Source organism: Coffea eugenioides, chromosome 2 (assembly GCF_003713205.1).
Source record: "Coffea eugenioides isolate CCC68of chromosome 2, Ceug_1.0, whole genome shotgun sequence".
Lineage (NCBI taxonomy): Eukaryota > Viridiplantae > Streptophyta > Magnoliopsida > Gentianales > Rubiaceae > Coffea > Coffea eugenioides.
In genome coordinates, this window is record NC_040036.1 from 23,269,037 (window position 1) to 23,289,348 (window position 20,312).

The 20,312-nt window shown below is 34.6% G+C and overlaps 2 protein-coding genes and 1 long non-coding RNA gene across 3 annotated transcripts; all 3 read right to left on the minus strand.

Moving 5' to 3' along the window:
* Window positions 1-2,579: 2,579 nt before the first annotated feature.
* Window positions 2,580-3,589, minus strand: LOC113763622 (vacuolar iron transporter homolog 4-like). Its single transcript, XM_027307494.1, has one exon. The coding sequence runs from the start codon at window positions 3,474-3,476 to the stop codon at window positions 2,787-2,789; it is 690 nt and encodes a 229-aa protein (XP_027163295.1). The 5' UTR covers window positions 3,477-3,589; the 3' UTR covers window positions 2,580-2,786.
* A 4,550-nt stretch (window positions 3,590-8,139) lies between these two features.
* Window positions 8,140-9,411, minus strand: LOC113764168. The gene is made up of 4 exons (XR_003467488.1): window positions 9,206-9,411; window positions 8,974-9,052; window positions 8,564-8,862; window positions 8,140-8,426 (listed from the first exon to the last, which is right to left on the minus strand). It is a non-coding gene; the product is annotated as an uncharacterized LOC113764168 (long non-coding RNA).
* A 4,204-nt stretch (window positions 9,412-13,615) lies between these two features.
* On the minus strand, window positions 13,616-17,081 carry LOC113761670 (cytochrome b-c1 complex subunit 6). The gene is made up of 5 exons (XM_027304753.1): window positions 16,972-17,081; window positions 16,755-16,802; window positions 15,935-16,019; window positions 14,038-14,127; window positions 13,616-13,938 (listed from the first exon to the last, which is right to left on the minus strand). Coding segments are annotated over exons 2-5 (210 nt in total). The 5' UTR covers window positions 16,757-16,802; window positions 16,972-17,081; the 3' UTR covers window positions 13,616-13,905.
* Between the last annotated feature and the right edge of the window lie 3,231 nt (window positions 17,082-20,312).

Genomic DNA, 20,312 nt, shown 5'->3' on the forward strand with positions numbered 1-20,312 from the left:
TATTTTCTCTAATGGTACAGTACTTTATTTACTAGCATTTTTAATTATTTATCCCCAGTTTTATCAATCCACTCAGACGAATTGCAAGAGTTTGTTTATTATTCAATCTTCTGTTACACGCACGCCATTACCCGACTTAAAGCAAGGTTCGTTAGTAAATGATAAAACTTTTTTGTCTTTGGAAATGCATATATAAAATAACTGTGGATGCCACACTCCTCCTTATCTAGTAAATTTAAAAAATCGGATAATCCACCAACCAATATTTTATTCTGCTAGTGGAGTATCATTTTTCTGTTCAGGGCCATGGGGTTTGTTATGTGCTGATGATTCCATAACATTAAATTATTAAACCACTTGTCATATTATATACTATATATATATATAATGGCAATCGGATTAATAAAACTAGGGATTAATAAAAGATAGGCTTCATCGGATTGTGGGGAGGGAGACCATGGGTCTTGGATGATGGAAAAGGAAAGCCGATCATAGTTTACCACAACGGATCTTCTGTCTCACACCCTGTGCCACTCTCTGTCCCACTTTTTATTATATTGTTATTTCTTTTTCATAAACATCATGTTTTAATTCTTTTTTGTTTCCTTAAGATCCAATAACTATTAATTGAGTAATACACAAAATTTAACAAACTCAAAAAATCAAAATGCATAAAAAATGATATTTTTTAATGAATTTTCTGCTGTTTTTTTAATTTTCTATTATATATTGCTTTTTTGAAACTGTTGTATTTATTTTTTACTCAATTAATAGTTATTGAATCTTAAGAAAACAAAAAAAAAATTAAAACATGATATTTATGAAAGAAAAATAGTAATATAATAAAAAATGGAACAGAGAGTGTCACAGGGTGTGGGACAGGAGAGCAAATCCTCTGTCCAATATTTTGTGTCCAATTTCCTGTCCAATGTGAAACCACGTAGTTTCACTTATTATATCTGCTGATGTGGCAACTAAAAATAGGTGACTGTTTGGCTGCCTTATACTTCTTTTTCTTTCTTCTTTTTTGGGCTTCCTTTGTTTACACAACTTTGTTACAATTCTCATCTTTTTTAAAACAAAGTATTAAGGATTTCAAATACAAAAGAATATTTAAAAAAGATGGGAATTGTAACAAAGTTGTCTAAATAAAGGAAACCCAAAAAATAAAAAATAAAAAGAATTATAAGGCAGTCAAACAGTCACCTATTTTTAGTTGCCACATCAGCAGATATAATAAGTGAAACTACGTCGTTTCACATTGGACAGGAAATTGGACACAAAATATTGGACAGAGGATCTGCTCTCGTGGGACAGAAGATCCGTTGCGATAATCTACCTTTTCTTTTCCGGGAAAGGATACTACAGTCATTTTATGTGCTTAAGGGAGGTAAGTTTAATTATAATTAGAAGTTAGAAGTTAGAACAGAACCTGAGGGGAGGTCCTACAATTATGGCAAAACCTCAGATATTCAGCCATGCATGACCCAACTTCTTGTGTACTCAAATATTCACGAATACATCTTCTCTATTCTATGTGATTGTAGTAAGCGGTGAACGATGAATCATTCATTATCTAATACACAAAATCCCCTTTCACCTGCTGTGCTTCTTACGTCCCATCATTTCCCTGTTATTTTTTTGATTGAAAAAAAAAATTATACTCAACAAATACTCCAGTAAATGGATTCGAGCAAAATTCAATTACCACTGAAACAATAACTTTTTTTTTTTTTTTGTTGGGTTCTTTTCATGCCAAATATTTGACATGCAACTAAACCAGGAGGTTTTGGTAATCCGGGTTTGAGGCCGCAACAGGTGGATAACTTTTGATCTGTTACAACTGACTCGAGAAGGGATCAACAGCGAGCGACTCCTTAATCACTAATCAACTTGAACTGGAGATCCAGACGAGGTATTTAACTAGATCATGGAAACTCCTTAATCCCTAGTGATTTGTGGAATTAAATTTAGCTAGCTAGACCAGAGAATACTCGATCCCAGCTAGTAATACCTTGCATATATAAAATCCTGTTGTAACCCGAAAGGGAGTCACTTTAACTATCAGAATCTCATCCTTGTGTGATTTCGCATGGGACTTTGTTTGAAGCTAGCCTTCTGCCACTGAAAATCGCCCACTTTATTTCCTCAATTTGTTTGTTGTATTTAAAAGCAGCCTGTTTTGTCTTTGGTCTTGGTTTTTGGCATACTTTCTGGTGACTGGTGAGCCATGGTATATGATTTTTTGGAGTTCTTTCAAAAAAAAAAACTCAAATTTAACTTTTGGATTTCTTTTTCAGAACAACATATTTAGATGCGTCTCCATCCACAAATCTCACGAAATTTTAGTCAATTCAGATGTACATACTCACATTTAATTTATTACCTCGTCATTTTTCTAATTCACCTCCACTTTTCTCCCCAAAAAAGGGCATGAGGTTCAAATAGAAATTAAAAGAAAAGAGAGGGAGACAGGAGGAGACAGACAAAGTAGTTCAAACTCAAATATTCCCAATACCACAAAACAATAAGGCAAAGAACTTTGCAACAGCGGACAATGTTGAGATGGTGCATTTGGGACGAGGGCCATATATTGAGGGCCGATTTTTTATACCATAATAAATACACTATTGAGGACCAAAGGAACATATACCTTTGGGCATATATTTTTGAGCATCATCACACAAGATGGTTCGAGATCAAATAAAGATACATGCCTAATTATGCTAATGGCCAAATTGATATTCAAAAGCAAGACAAAGCCTAGCAGCATCTGAATATAATGATTACACTCCAGTTTTGGCAATTAACTTTGTTACACCAAAGGTGATTCCCATGGCCATCCATCCTCCAACTAACACCCTCAATGAAGACTTCACTAAAGGTGCCTTCCCCAGGAAGGCACCCAGCCCTCCGAACCCTAAGAGTGCGAGGCTTGAAGCAGCTACCACCAATCCAAGCCGCAAGTGATGGCTCTTCACAAAAGCAGCAGCCAGCAAAGGCACCACTGCCCCCATGGCAAAAGCAAAGGCAGATGCAGCCGCCGCCTGCAGGGGGCTTGGCAAATCCTCTTTCTTGGCATCGTACTCGTTTCTATCAATAGTGTTGGCAATTTTTTCTCTCTTCATTTGGGCCAGTTCTATGTCGTACTGCGAGTACACGGAGACAAATTCCCCGAGGGCCATGCTACATGCACCAGCCACCAACCCGGCTATTCCGGTGAGGATCATGGTCCTAACATCGGGCCGGACGGCTCCGACCCCCATCATCAAAGATGCGGTTGAGAGTAACCCGTCATTTGCACCTAGAACAGCAGCTCTAAGCCACTGAGCCCTTTTAGAATAATCGACAACCGGAACAAGATCAAGATCTGGAGTAGAAGCAACTTGTGCTTCCAGATCATTAATATTACTCTCGTTTTGCGAGGTTTGAGATGGGGTTGTCGATTGTTGAATCTCAAAGGAGGAGGGATTCATCGTCTTACTACAAGAAGAAAGTGGGCTGTCCAAAATGATGGATTCTGGTGGTGGCGTGTGGCTACCACAAGAAAGAAGAGAAAGCGAGATGATTCTTAGGGTTGAAATGTGGGAATGGATATGAGGAAGTGTGGAGGGCACACGCCCAGGGGACTGAGTATTTATATAGGAGAATCCGAAAATCTACCACTAGACACATATCTAATGCCCATCCCATCTGGAGGAATTTTAGGCTGGTGGGGGCTTCTTCCAAGGAATCTGATGCGTTCACACCTGGATTAACGAATTGGAGAATCCTCCGAGAATTTCTTTTGCCTTATTTACTGTTACCCTTAGGAATCCAGGTTGCAAATGGTAGCTACGCCTAAGTTCCCATTTCCTTCCTCTCGAGACTGGCCTTAAGTACGACGGAATTTGGGCCCATGCGCTTTTGTTTTCTTTACTTAATGCACTTCTCCCTATTCCAAGACTAACTACTTTTTCATTTTCTCCCTCTTCCTCTTCCCTTTCTTCTTGCTAGCTCAGAGGATTTTTTTTTTTTTTTTTTTTTAACTTTGTCGGTCAAAAAGTCCTCATTATTAAAATACAAGGGTAAATACATATTAACTGTTCATACAGTAGCTAACTGTTCATACAGTAGCTTTAGTGAACAACGTGGAGAAGCTATCATTCCACCTACGTAGTTTGTTGAAAAAAAGGTTTATGCTTTTGCAAAATCATGACTACACAAGCTGTTCATCTCTTTCAATAAGCAAAATGAACAACGCCAGAAGGAATTAATTATATAAAGACCTGATATCATGACTACAGTAACATCAGTCATACCTATATCCGTGCAATATTTGATTTTGTCAATCACATTTTTTGCACTCTAAAAGGATCAAAATTGACGTCCAGCTAGCGGTCCTCCAATGCCTTTACAAGCGCAGTTCTGATGGCAAAAGCTTCTAGCATTGCTGCATTGCTCCTAATGGAGTAAGGAATAGACGGCGGTGTTGTGAATTGTGATTGGATTCGCCTGATGGTCTTTAACAGAAACACCAAGTCCATATTTAGGTTTTAAATAATATCCAACTACTATTAGCTACCTATGGCACTCAAGAAGGTTTAGGTTTTCGGGAAAATATTGGGACCTTTAGCTTGTTCCCTCTTTTTTTTTCTTGGAATTTAAGAGGAGGTTTAGGATGGGACTACTGTTTAGGTTTTAAATAACATCCAAATACTATTTAGCCGCCTATGGCACTCAAGAAGATTTCGGAAAATCTATATCTATGTAAATTGTAGAAGTGGTTTTTTCCAACTAGTTTGTTGGAAAAAAACTAGTCAAATCGTAATGCTTTCAACTCTCTATTTTTAAAAACAAAAGTTTTTGAAAATTTTTTGATTATTAAATATTCTTTCATACCTTTTGAATTTAAAATATAAGAATTGGCTTCACTAATATTGGAATTTTATTTGAACTTTTTATTTCTTGGAAGATAAATAAAGATGAAACATCAATAGTTATACTAAAAGTAGGGGTGTCAATCCGACTTTTTGAATTGGATTTTTGTAAGCCCAAACTCAAGTTATATGGATTTTTGGGTTTTGGACTCATACTAAAAAGGGACAAGTTCACGTCACACTATTACATGAGTTTTGAGTTCAAATCGAGTTTCACCCAAACTTATAATTAAATACAGAATTATATTTAATATATATTTTTATAACGGTGAATTAATACAAATTTACATATAAATTATTAACATTTATGTACTATTATTCAAGGCACACACTAATATGTATGCAACTAATAGAAAAAATATTTGTGAAATGTTTTGAGTATATTTATTGAACTCATTTTCAAGAAAATTGGTTTTATATTTAAAAAATACATATGCAAAAAATTCACCAAAATAAGAGTTATAAAAAGTAGTTATTTGGTAGTTATTCATAACCATAATTGGTAGTTGCTAATAAAATTAAGATTTACTAAATAAGTTGAAAAATAGAATATGAAAAAAATACATATTACATATTAGTAGTCTCATCACCAAGGGTAATTTAAGAAGTATATAAAGTGACAAATTTTTGTTTATTCCAAACCCCCTCCTCTCCATATATATATATATATATATATATAATTATACTCATATATAGATCAAATTTTAATCGGGCATTAGCCTAGTATAACCCAATCACAGCTCACATTTAGTTCAGACCTAATATTTAGGCCCAAACTCTATCTAACCCAATTAAAGTTTAGACTCGTAAGCATTTTTTGGACCAAACAGGTCGAACTCAATCTAGCCTAATCCTATTGACAGTCCTAACTAAAAGTAAAAAAAAAAAAAAAACCAAATAACAATAGTTTACCGTTCAACTTGGTAATCCTAACTAAAAGGACAAACTATATAAAAAAAAAGAAATAATATTCATTAGTCATGGATTTAGACAATCAATAATGTATTATTCTAAATTATAAAATCATTAAATGTAAAACAAAATCCTACTGGCCATTCAAACTAGAAACTTTTTATTTAAAATTTTATTTTTGATAAAAAAAAGTAATAATAAAAATGAAACCAGTCTTACCAAAAATAAAAGAAATAAATAATAATATAATTTAAGAGAAAAGTATAGAACATTTGACTGTAAAACTATATCTACTCAATTGTATATATTTGATCTAAATTTGGCCCATATTAGGTTTGAATAAGAGTGTAAAACCCAACCACTAACAATTATTTTGTGTATTATTGATTATTTTGTGCATTTTTATTATTTCTTTGTATGTAAATATGCAACACTACTATGTCATTTTTATATTCTAAATCTTTTTAATATTCTTTTGTGATGGTTAGGGGTATTATAAGATATTATTAATCTTTTATTTACATTTCTAGATGTCGATACTTGCAACCATTAAGGTAAGTTCTTGGTTTTATATAGTTTTCATATTATGGGAGGGAAAGGTAAATATGTTCTAAAAACGTTAAACCAAATTGCAGGTTAAGGGGTTTTTTTTTGTCTTTGGCTTCAAATTTTACTTTTCAATTTGGAGGATGAATACTAAATCAACTATAAATTTTTTTATATAACAAATAACTAAATCTAGTGCTTTTATTTTGAAGACACAAAATGTAAGTATATTTTAAAAGTATAAAACTAAATTACAAGTTATAGGAATTTTTCCTTTTGTTTTAAGTTTTAACTCTTCAATTTGAATGTTGAAATATGAACCTGTGCCATGCATGGGACAGGATGCAAGTACACAAAAATTGGACCATTAGCTTGTTCCTTTTTTTGTTGGGAATTAAGAACTCATTTAAGAGGAAATGTGGGATGGGACTACTATTTAGGTTTCAAATAATATCAAACTTCTATTTAGCGACCTAACGCACTCAAGAAGGTTTAGGTTTTCAGGAAAATGTACAAAATTGGGACCATTAGCTTGTTGTAGTCTTTTGAGAACTAAGATCTCATTTAAGAGGAAATTTGTCCATTAGCTGGTTCCCTTCTTTTGAGAATTAAGAACTCATTTAAGAGGATATTTAGGATGGGACTATTATTTAGGTTTCAAATAATATCCAACTTCTATTTAGCCACCTATGGCACTCAAGGTTTTCAGGAAAATGTACAAAATTGGGACCATTAGCTTGTTGTAGTCTTTTGAGAACTAAGATCTCATTTAAGAGGAAATTTGTCCATTAGCTGGTTCCCTTCTTTTGAGAATTAAGAACTCATTTAAGAGGATATTTAGGATGGGACTATTATTTAGGTTTCAAATAATATCCAACTTCTATTTAGCCACCTATGGCAAGCCCCGTTTGGACAGCCATTTTTTGCCGAAAATTTGCGTCATTTTTCGTGATTACATTTCCCTATTACCTTTTTTCCTTGCATGCATCAAATCGCTACAGTAATTTTTCTACAAAAAATCCTAGAAAATGCAATACAAACAAGGCCGGTTTTCAGGAAAATGTACAAAATTGGGACCATTAGCTTGTCCTATCTTTTGAGAATTAAGATCTCATTTAAGAGGAAATTTAGGATGGGACTCCTATTTAGGTTTCAAATTATATCCAACTTCTATTTAGCCACCTATGGCACTCAAGAAGATTTGGTTCTCAGGAAAGCGTACAAAATTGGGGCCATTAGCTTGTTCCTTTCTTTTGGAAAACTAGGAGGAGAACACCGCGCGATGCGCGGTGTAATTTTCAAGATTGCCCAGAAATGCCCAATGATTCAAATTCAAATATTAAGTATGAAAAGGTACAAAAAGATACATCGAAAACTTTGCCATTCTATTTTTGTAGTTTTATTAGGCAGTAAATAGGAATAATCTGTTAAGGAAATGCAAGACAATACAATGAGTAGACTACTAAGATCATTAAGATGCTCCTTGCTTTTGCATAAAATGAAAATAGAAATAAAAAAAGACACATATAATGGTGGAGAAGGGAAAAAATATAGCTTGAAGAAATACACAAAGGAGTTGTTAGTTCCTAAAAAAGGCATTTAATAGCTATAAGTTTGTTTTTTGTTGATAAAAACCACAAATCAAGTTGTCAGTTCCTAGAAAAGGATATTTAACAGTAATAAGTTTCTTTTACAACATATTCAAACGAATAATAAAATGCATATACATGCAGTATAAAGAGAAAATCTACTTAGTGAGACTAAACCTATACCAGTGCCAATTGAACAAATTGATAAAGAAAAGAAAAAAGTATTTCTAATTGGCCACAAGCAAAATGATTCTAGACTTTCAATGACTAATAGCATCAGAGAGCTCCAGCTTCATTCAGACTCTCCTCTCGTTCCCCGTGAAAGGCCGAAAGCATGGATGCTTTTAACAGTCATTGATTGTGGTAACCAACTGGTAACCAACCCAATGACTCCTCTCTATTTGGTTCATTCCATATGGTAACCAACTGCGTGTAGTTCTCTTCCTGAACTCCTCTATTTCTTTACCAGTCATATGCACACAAAAGAAACCAAAAAACAAAATAATCACCAGATGATACCTAATAGTCATAAAATTTTAAAAATGAAAAAGAAAAATTCACAGCCAAGAAATATCTACAAAATAACAGGAAGCTAACCTTAAAAGTCACTCGATTACCATGCAAATGCTTAATTTCTTTTCATTTCCCCTCCAGAATGATTTGACGTAATTTTTTTTGGGTTGATCTTGGTAGTCAAAGTGGCAGCATTGGGAGAGAGGTGATAAATGCCAAGGTGATAAACACATCAGCACAGCATTGGGAGGAAACTACAAGGTGAGAAAACATATAAATGTCTAGAAAAAACGAAGTAATATTGATTGATCTCTTTCAACTATTTCTTCCTTTAGATAATTGTTTGCCTTTTCTTCAACATCCACAGCTTCTAGAAGAATAACCTACATTATTTAAAAAAACCCTCAATATATGGCTATCAAAGATTATATTAGCATGATTGATAAATTCAGCATGGCAAATGATGCATAACAATTATGAGAAACAATATCCACCTCAAGAGTACTTCAAACTAAACCTCCCAGCTTCATATATGATTCAGATGCATAACAATTCATGTTGAGAAGGCAACAGCTAAAAAAAAAAAAGAATTCGTAAAATTAACAATTTCAACACCTACCAGACACTTCGTGAAAACCACTACATAGCACAAAAATCAGAAATTTGAAATTCAAAGTTAAGGTAATCTAGAAAGATGACCACAAAATAAAAAGAAAAAACGATAACCTGAAAAGCTAAATCTTTTTCTCCTCCCTTTAGTATTTCCTTGTGATGTTCCTCAATCTATCAAATATGCAGCAATCTAAGATTATGAGGAGCAGCAAAACTAAAGAAGCAAGCAAGAAATTAAAAACTTCATAAATGAAAAGGAAGCAGAAACTTGAAGGTCCAATCTAGTGTAAAATTGGAAAAATGACAGGGAAATAAATCAAAAAAAATCCACAACCCGAAAAGTTAAAATTTTTTTCTCCTTTCAGTGGATATTCCTTCCATTTTTTCAAGCTGTTTTCACATTTGAATACTATAACGTTGAGATACCAAGAACCATATATTACATACACTGAAAAAATGACTTCACCAATAATGACTAACCATAGAAAAAAAGGCTTTAAAAATCTCAGTTCGCAAATTCACATATGAAGTAAAAGCTCAAGTAAGATATGGTCACTAATATTAAAAAAAACCCATAAAAGTATAAACAAACAATTATTAGATCAAACTTGGCTGTTTTGTCTTACAATTACTATGGGCAGAATAGACTGCTATTGTAGGCAATGAACCACATAGTTCAATCGTCAACTCTGCTTTACCCAACTTGCTCACAAACACTTCTAGAACAAAGTCATGTAATTAAATGATAATCCTCAAAATGTAAAATCATTTGCTAAAAAATTGATCTTCTAGTTTTTGAAACATTAATGAGGTGTTATCAAGATTAAAATGCAAAGAAAAAAAGTAAGTTTGTAAAATCTACCCATTAAATTGGCGAAATAAATTGTGTAACCTAACCATGCTATGATAATAACCAAAGTAATAGGCTCTTTGACGAGCTAACAGAGCCGGGAAGGAAAAAAAAAAGAAGAACAGGCCAGAAAAGAAATTGCCCCAGTCCAACTCATCATTCAAGAGTAGAAAGGCAAAGAAAATTAAAAGGCACAACTATCCAATATGTTATTTTTAACTTTCACAAGCAAATGTACATGTATCAACCCCCTGGGAGTTTCTATTCTAGCTTCGTAACCTTCAATTGTTGAGGAAAACAATCTATCAAACAAACAAAAGAACACAATTAGGTGATAATCTAAAGCCTATCAGAATATACATTTAAGAATCTAGGGAAGGGAAAAATTTCTCTTATTCATCAGGGGGAAAAACCCCCAAAGAATACAAAATCAGTCTGTTTACCACCATGTATGCATTATCTTCAATGAATGTCGCACTGGCAGTTATTAAGTGGTGTTTTTTTTTTTTTTTTTTTTTGCATTGATAGTAAGAAATTGCACATGAGCCACTATAAATGAATCATTCTTTTCTGTAGGACCAATAATTACAATAAGAGAGCAAACTACGAACCAAAAGGTAAATACATCAATACATTGAAACTGCATATAAGCAAGCTAACAAATGAATTTCAAATCAAATATTAAATAATCTGCAATAAATGAAAATTTCTTACTAAAAAATTCAGAGACTACAAAATTACAAGGATCTCATGGTAAAAGAAACATTAAGTAAACAACAGTACTTTAAAAGACTAAACATACCTAATTAAGTAGAAAAAGGCTAAACATAGAACAAACTTAAGTAGCCTTAAAGCTAGTGAGAATAATATAAGCAGCTTCCCTCCTATCACTACCAGCAATCAGCTTAACACAAAATACCTATTAAAAACACCAGATCAGTTTTGGATACTCAAAAAAACCCAAAAAGAAAAAAGAAAAAAAAACATTGCAATCATGGGCTCTGAACCAAGTATAATCCCTGCATACATAAAAAATCTTTCCTTCTTGTACAGGATGATGGCACATAAACATTAAGAAACAATATGCTTTTCCATTGAATGCCTTCCACACAGAATGTTTGAGATAAATAAATGGAGGAAAAAGTAAAAATCTGGAATCCATACAACAAATTGAACAAAAGGTGAGATGGCCAAATAAAATAATCACAGTTAAGAGTATGGCCAAATATACACACTTTTGGCAATCACTTTTTCCTCATTGTGTATCAGAATTTCTTGCACTACACAAATGTAATTTGAGAGCAAGGACTTTTTGGAATTTGATACACCAGTCATGTTAAGCTCAACCAAAAACTCAATATTGTACTGAAGCAAATTACAGCATAAAAACTTTTGGTTCCGCTGCAAAACTCAGACACCCATAAGACATTTTAGCAATAAGTGTTAACCACACTTTTAAATGCAACTACACCACTCTATGCATACTCTAAATACAAAGTTGCAACTACTGCAATGGAAAAGCAATGACAAAGACATCTATTCCAAGCACAATTCAAACAGGATCTCCCAGTACCATGTATAACTTGGATGCATAACCATCCGTGTTAAGAAGGCAATAGTAAAGATAAAAGGCAAAACTAAGAAATCATACCTATAACTACTTTGTGAAACCAATGAATAGAATATAACTTGAAAGCTGAATTTCAGGTGAGCTGCAAAGATAATTGGGGAAAAAAAAGATCACAACCTAAAAAGTTAAATCTATCTCTTCTTGTGGATATTTCTTACGTTTTTCCTCAATCTACTAAACAGAAATCAAAATATGACATAAATGGAAAATAAGACTATTACCGGCAGCAAAACTAAATAACTAAACAAGAAATTAAAACATATAATCTTCAATGGAAAAGCCAAAAAAAGAAAAAAGAAAAAAGAAGGAACCGGAAACTTGAAGGTCCAGTTTAGTGTAAAATTAGAAAAATGGTTGGAAAATAAACTACAGAAAAATTCGAACCATGAAAACTTAAATCTTTTTTTCTTCTTCCCGTCGACTTTTCTTCCATTTTTCCCTCAATTTATTAAAAGAAAAATGAGATCCCTATCTGTCCAATAGACAGCAGAAATAAGATCGTTAACAGCAACAAAACTAAAGTACTAAGCAAGAGATCTGAAGTCAGAAACTTTTCTTACAAAAAAAAACGGAAACAAAAATTTGAAGGCTAGAGTAACATTGGAAAAAGACTAAAAAATAAATTAAAGAAAATCGCACAACCTGGAAAGTTGATTCTTTTTCTCCTTCTCTTGGACTTTCAATCCATTGTCCGCAATCTATGAGAAGCAAAATGTGATTGTGAGTAACTGTAAATTCAAGAAAACAAAGAAAGAAACAAAAACTAAACAAAAAAACATCAAAGTGCCATATTTGTTTTTAATTTTTGTTGATTAACAAAGAAGAAAGAAAACATGTAGATGAATGATAGTCGAAAGTCGGGAGAAAATAAAAAATAGCAGATCTCTGGGTTTATAAATACTTCCGACTTTCGCTGCTTTTGGATGAAGATTTTACTACGGCTTTCTTTGTTTGCTCAAAGAAGGAGATGGAAAAATAGTATTTCAGACCTCTGGGTTATTAATCGAAAGATTAACAAATCTTAGCAGGAAAAATATCTTTGTTTTGTAAATAAAGGAAACTATAAAACTTTAGGGAAATATTGGAGCTTACCAATTAAGAAGATCATTTCTGTGTCTCATGCGTTTAGTAGCTTCATATCCAGACCAATTCTAACAAGGGAAAAAAATTAGTTAGAATCATATAATTGAAAAAAGGAAAGAGAAGAAAGGGAAAAAGGGGGAGGGGGGAAACGGGAAGGAAAAACAGAGAAAAAAGGACCAAATAAAAAACAACAAAAAGGAACAAAGGAACAAAGAAATGAAAAGAAAAATGGAAGGGGAGAGAAACGGAGCTCTGGAGAGCAACGAATCGGTGGAGATGAACGAGGGGAAAGAAAACAAGGGAAGCCCTAAATCAAAATTTTTGGCACGTGAGAAACACATGATGGACGATCTAGCCAATAAAATTTGGCCACATCAGCACAGCAACCACCATTCTTGACAGATCCATTCGCGCTTTTACTATATAGGTAGATGAGAACTCATTCAGGAGGAAATTTACGTCGACTAGTGCCATCTTGAAAATTTTTTTTTTTTTAAAGGACCGCTCTAGAAGAAACTCATGCGCTTCTCCTGACCCGGGCCGCTTTTGTTTTCCTTTCTTCTACATTTGCTTTTGGACAGGGTTACCATGACGGAACGAGGTGGGATATATTTTTAACAGTTCAGCTTTGCGCTTATACTCGTATGTACCTGATCGATTTGCCATTTTGGGATGGCTTTGCACTTCGATGCTTGATTGCCACGCAACGTGCGAATTTGTATTGCACTGTCTGTTGTTGGCTAAACCTTAAGCATCTAAAGGCCAGAAGCTGGGTGACGCCTTAAATGGTTCTCTTTTACATGTATCAGAAAATAGCACTTTAAAAGCTGCTCTTGACAGCATGTTTGAAGTGTGTGTAAATCAAGACCAGTTTATTGAAGCTAAATCCCCAGCAGAACATATATTCTACATCTAGTAAGATATTGAGAAGCATCGCTGACACCTACTCAGAAGCATCACCGATTCTAATCAGTCTTGCTGTCTGCAAAGTATAATTCAACCAACCATATTCTCAACGGTAGTCCGTGAAGAGGGGTGGAATTCAACCCATTTGAAAAATTGTAAATTCAAAATAGCCCTGTTAGTGTATAACTTCAAGATTTACCACACATTATTAGTTCGAATCAAGATCCTACAGCCCAAAAGCCAAAGACTTCTATCACTGCTAGTTTGTAGCAAAGACAGAATGGATAACGTCTTCTTCCAAAAAAAAAAAAGAAAACACTGCATGTAAACTGCCGAGGAAATCTCTCATTTCAGTTTAGTAAATAACTTGGGCGCAACCTGCATGACAAAACAATTAGAAGGGCAAATCAGTCAAAAGGTTAAGAATTTGTCCATCAATACAATAAAATATGAAAATATGAAAGAAATGGAACGTACGCATTTGTCAACACAATGCCAATAATCAAAGTATTGGCCAGTGCAATGCTTATTCCCAGTATCATCTTTTCTTACTCTAAAAACACAGTCCTGTAAAAAATAGAATGTCTTTGAATATTACTCATTGCAATTGAAAGAATTTTCATAACCTAAGCATTGCTAGGATACAAACAGCTTAATGCCAAAAGAAATTAAACGACTAAAAATGAAACAAGCTATTTTATGGCAAGAAAAGAGCATGCTTTGAACTTGTATAAATAATTATTAAAAGAAAAAAAAACCTGCTGTTATAGTAACTAAATGGTGGTATTTTATCAGCAAATAGCAAATCCATCTACAGCCCAGTAATCAAGGGAAACATCCATTGGTAGCACTCATCATGGGTTACTTAGACAATCCACTCATAATTTCATCTTATCTGTAAGCTATACAAGGGAAATGTTATTTACACTCCTTTTTTTGTTATTTGCACTTCCACTATCATTTTTATTATATAGTTTTCATTTATTAGACTATATGATATAACAAATGGTGGAAGTACAAATAACAAATATGGAGTGCAAATAACATTTCCCGCTATACAAAAGAAACTTAGTTTTAAGGGAAATCTGTAAAAATGCAATCCATAATGTAAAAACAGGAGACCATTCAGGTCAGAACATCACGGTTAAAGCTTGCACAAATCCAAAGGCAGGAAAGACCGAGGCAAGACATACTCAAGCAAACAAAAGTACTGTTCCAGATATAGGACATCAGCCATAACAAACATATGAACACTTTAAACTCAAAGTGACAACACGTAGAAGGCAGAAGATGCAACATAACACTGTGGAACTAAAAGAATCAGAATTACTCCGCAGTGCACAGAACAAAATGAAGTCCAGAAAATCGATTCTCTGAACCATTCTTAACTTGAAGTCCTCTATGAAACGAGAGTAAACACCTCATACTCCTAAAAAGCAGAAAGGGGAAGGTTACCAGCAAGTACAAATAAAAAAGACAAAGGCACACCCTAAAAAGTCATCAGGTTACTGCCATCTCTGGAGTATCTACAGAAAACCAATTGGAGTGTGGCTGTCAAGCAGAACCTAGAGCCCTGCAGCTTGTTGATCAAACCTCTTATAAAATTTTGTCACAAGATAATTCTTAAAAATTTTACCAAAATGCTTATATGTAAAAGGGTAAAAACACCACCAGGTGAACAGGGTCTTCACTTTCAGTTTAAAGATAGTATTGGAATTGCTATTTCACCATTGTCGAAGAAAACAAATAGAAGTTGCTTCATCACCTCACTAACTTAGACTTTGGTATCCAGAAAACAGACAAGAAGAACAACAAACAGTTCTTCGTTATCCAACTCCTGTACCCTTATGTTCAGCAAACTAATATCTATTCAGAAACTCAAGCCAAATAAATACTAGTAGTTGAGGGAGGAAAGAAAATTTGTGGCACGATGAGAGCAAATGACCTCCACAAAAATATGTTAAAAACTGTTAATCAAATCTTGGTGTCTCAATTACAAGCTGAGCAACTTATTGTTGCACAACGCTCAAGTACAATCTCAAACATAAAAGAGTCGAGTTTAAAAAATCCAAGCAAAACAAATTTAGATACCTAAGTTTCTATACAAGGCGGGATTCAGGGAAAAGAATCTCTCATAGACAACCCAAGAAATTTCAATACAAGTTTCAGAACAAAACTACGTGAAAAGTCAAGATATTCCATCCAGGTAAGACTCATTCTAACATTCAGCTTAGCAAGAACAGCCATGCTTGTACTATTACAGGAGAAGTTTCTAGAGGATAATGGTCAAGTAACAAAAATAAAAATCCATAAAGGAAAGGAAAAATTAAATCAAAAGAGACAAAAAAAAGGCTCTCATATCATCGCCTATTACCTCGTATGCCCGCCATTCCCTAGTGCACTTGGCCTTGCAAACGTCTTCCATATGCTTCTTTGGATCGACTGGCTCCTCATCGGCCCTAATAAGAAAACATGATCAGGAGACCATAAGACTGCGTAATTTTTTATGCATTCAAGATTCAACAGAGAATAAGGAAATCAGAATCTAACGGAAGTATAGAAGTTTAATATGATTAGAAGTATTAACATGAACTCCACTGTAGTAGTGCACGTGAATACATGCTATTATGCCACAACCTATAAATCACCCAGCATTTTTATCATAAACAGTCATGACATTGTATTACTTTGAACACTTACTGCTTAAGAAAAGCAAAAAAATTACAACACTTTATAGTTCATAAACAGAACCAATTTTTCTTTACATATCACCCTTCACAACAAGAAGAAAACTTCACTTTAGTTCACTAGTGATACATCGCCCCCTCCAACAGAAGCATCGCCCCCCAATATCGGGATCACCTATCGTATGAATTACATGCAGGAATACAAACCCAAAATTCAGCCCACAAGGTGTATACAGTCAACAGTTATTTGTCAAGTTGGCATATTCCTGTTGCATAACCACAATGCAGCCACAAAAGAATTCAAAAACTCAAGCATAGGGCGAAAAGGGTGGGGAAAAACTCAACTTTGGCTTAACTAGCATATCACTAAACCGACAATCTCTAGTTTTACAGCTAAGCTGCTTACCAAAAAGTACATAGCTTATGCAAGCCTAAACAACATTAACGTCAATTAAGTAAAACCAAATCCGATCACTAAAATAGTTGAAAAAAATCGAAAATACTCACATGGTCAGATCAAATCAAGTGACAATGAGCTGGATGCCGCGTAGTCACCTGCAAAAATTCAGAATTTCAAAAATCCCATCTGAAATTAGCGAATTCGTGCATCTTTACAGTACATACTTCGTAATGGAAACCCAAGTTTCGCAGATGGACAGCAGTAATAGATGATGATCGGGAGATAGATCTATGGTGGAATTAGAAAAAACAACAGGAAACTTACACGTTTGGGTTGATTGATGCGTTGAAGTCGAGTGGGAGGGAGGGAGAGGGCTGCTGGTAGTGGCAGGGAGAGGAATTTGTGATATTGCTGCCTCAGCTAATTTAGTGCATCGGGCGCGTAGGGTTGTGCGTTTTGTTAGGATGTGGAAATTACAAGAAGCTATTCAAAAAGGTGTAATTATCATCAGATACCCTGAAATTTCACATATGTGTCAACTACACCCTTTAGGCTGATACATCGAGCCTGCGGCTCCCAATTGAAATTCCCTTTGGGTTGGGAAAATGCCCAGGCTCTGCTTGACCCTTGCCTACGAGTCCATTAAATTTCACCTGCTCCTATCATACTCGTATGGTATATACGTTCAACGTGTAATTTATAAAAGGAAATTTTGTATTTTGTATATTTTAAAAATATTTTTAATGGTACTTTTTTATATAAGACGCAAAATTAAACCTGCCTTGAATGCTATACCCAAGGGGAAAAAAAGAGTGAAATCAAACAAGCAACTTGTGCTTTTCCATTTTCTTTTAGTGTTAAATTCCTTTTATTTCTTCATCTCTGAAAGAAAAAATAAATAGAAGGTGATTATAAAGTGGGACATCTTTCTCTTTATGTTTATCACTTAATTCTTTTTTTCGAGCTCATGCACCTTATTTATCCTTCCTTTCTACAAAATGAGTGAGAGAACGAGTGGGAAGAGAGTTCATCGATGATAAGTATCAATCTTGGTTAGGTATCTAACGATATCAATTTAATGCCATCTTACCAATTAAACTATATCTTAAACTCCTTGTTTTTTTTTCTTTACTCATTGGCTCATGTAAATTGCATTTTGGAATTGAAAGGCATGTAGCACATATTGGAATTGGAAGAATACTACTAATTCTTAGTGAAAATAATCGCAAACATAAATTGGGCAAGAATTAGAGGGCCATGGTGTTGCAAGGTTGTCTCAAAATGGCACCCTTAACTTGCTCCAAACAGGCAAGCCAACTCACACCCAACTACACTTGCGCCATTGGACCTGAAACAAATAAAAAAAAGGGAAAAGACATCTACAAAATGTAGAATGCTCCAAAGTTCATATCACATGCACTTTTACTGACAATGCGTTAGAGAATATCAAATGTTTTAATTATCATTTTACTTCATATATATTAAATTACTATTTTTTTTTGATATAAAAATCCCAAAAGATGGCAATGGGAAACCTCTATATTGTGGATGATGCAAAGATCAAGCAAGCCAGGCATGGGAAAACCTCTATATTTGTGAAATTTATGTAGCTTGATTCCTTCTTCGTCCGTATGGAAAAAAAGAAATGGAGTAGCAAGATGCCTTTAAAAAGGACATTATGCACTAGGACCAATCACAGCGAAAGAGACTCTTTTTTTTTTTTTTTTGTCGACACAGGGGTGTCCGGGTCAATTCTTACAGGGCCCGACTAATCCCCTGCGGCTCGGGCCCGGCGTCCCAACCCGGCCCGAACACGTTAAGTGTGCGGAGGAATCCAGTGGAGCGGAGACTCGAACTTGGGACCTCAAGGATCACCGGTGAGAGGCGCTACCGCTGAACCATTCACGCGGGGGCCGGCGAAAGAGACTCATTACAAGAGTAAATTATTCATATGTGAAAACCAAATCCCTCCATGATTCGTCTAGTCGAAACTAATAATTTTGGTACCAAGGCATTGGAATCACTAAACCTCTTATTAGTGATGATTTGAGGGGAGTATGCTTCTCTAGGAATGTTTTAAGGATGTAGACTCGTTGATATTAATAATAACAACTGAAACTTTTGGTCCTTTTCTTCTCTTTGCATGTAAAGATTCCTATTTCTTGAGAAACTTATTATTCGAAACAATCAAAATTAAGTTCTTTTTATCGATTTACCAAGTGGGGTGGTTTTGGGATATCTTTCCCCTTTGGAAATTAAACAATAAGTTCTTTCTATCCGAAAAAGTAAATTTTTCTAAATTTTGAGAACTAATATGTAAATACATTAACTTTGTCCTCTCTGTATAATTAAGGAACATCAGAAAATTCTCTCTGTCACATAAAATACATCCCAAAAAAAAAAATTGGGATAAATTTGAAAAGCAAATTCGATAATTCCAAAGCATTATCAAACCAAAACAAAACCTTTTTCAATGCAGAAGATAGTCGGCTAAGGATTAGCCAACCGCCCGCCCACTTTGGCCGCCAAGGCTCGCTCCCATACGGTTCAGTTCTCAAATTAGCATCGATCTGACGTGGAAATTCAAAAGTGAAAAGACCAAGCGTTATTTGCAATTGCGGACCCCTCGAAAAGTGACTAACGTCCAGGCTATCCAGCTTATCTCTTTTTTTTTTGGTCTACACAGGGGTGTCCGGGTCAATTCTTACGGGGCCCGACTAATCCCCTGCGACCCGGTCAGGCGCCCCAACCCAACCCAAGCACGATATGTGTACGGAGGAATCCAATAGAGCAGAGACTCGAACTTGAGACCTCTCGGTCACCGGTGGGAGGTGCTACCGCTGGACCATTCACGCGGGGCCTATCCAGCTGATCCCGGGCAATTGAATATTGTTGTTTCGAACTTTCACTAAGGTCTGTTTGGTTTGACGCAAATGCCATTTTTTCTTCTTGCTCTTGGCACCAAACGCGCCAAATAGCGTTAGGTCTGTTTGACGCACTTCTTCTTGTTTCATAAAACTACTAACATTCTTCTTGTTGTTTCTTAGAACTACTTTGTGAGCTAATAAAACGTAAGTACATAACCTAATGAATATTTTCTTTCTCGACCTTATCAAAGTTAGGATAACTATTGAACAGTAGTTTAAAAATTTTATCTCTATGATGTAGACGAATACGATTGAGAGAGAGTGTAATTACATTTTTATATATACATATACATATGTGTACGCGTGCATTTGATCTTGTGTTTGCTCGGTCGAATATTATTTCAAACTTTCGCTAAGGCCGATTTGCTTGGATGCAAATGCCATTTTTTCTCCTGCCAGCAAATGCACCGATATTAGCATCAGGTCTGTTTGTCACTCTTCTTGTTAGTATTTCTTAGAACTACATTATGGACTAATAAAATGTTTATGAACTGATTTTTGTCTCTCTACCTTATCAGAGTTAAGATAAATCTTGAACATTAATATGGTTTAAAATTCAATCTGTATAATACAATGGAACACGATCGAAGGTTTGTTTGGATTGTAAGTTATTTGAGATATTTTTACTGTAGCACTTTTTGTGATGTGATGTATGTGAGATGAAAAGGTAATTGGGAAGATAAAAAGGTGTATTGAAAATTGTAATGATGATGTAAGCAAATATATTTAGGGAAATAA

Excerpts from the sequence above, each read along its gene's own strand:
- LOC113761670 (XM_027304753.1), bottom strand. Across the intron at positions 14,128-15,934 it reads GGGAATGGCGGGCATACGAG|GACTGTGTTTTTAGAGTAAG; the intron begins GTAATAGGCGAT and ends TATTTTTTACAG. Across the intron at positions 13,939-14,037 it reads GGCATTGTGTTGACAAATGC|GTTGCGCCCAAGTTATTTAC; the intron begins GTACGTTCCATT and ends TTTGTCATGCAG.
- LOC113763622 (XM_027307494.1), bottom strand. The coding sequence starts at position 3,476 with ATGAATCCCTCCTCCTTTGAGATTCAACAATCGACAACCCCATCTCAA.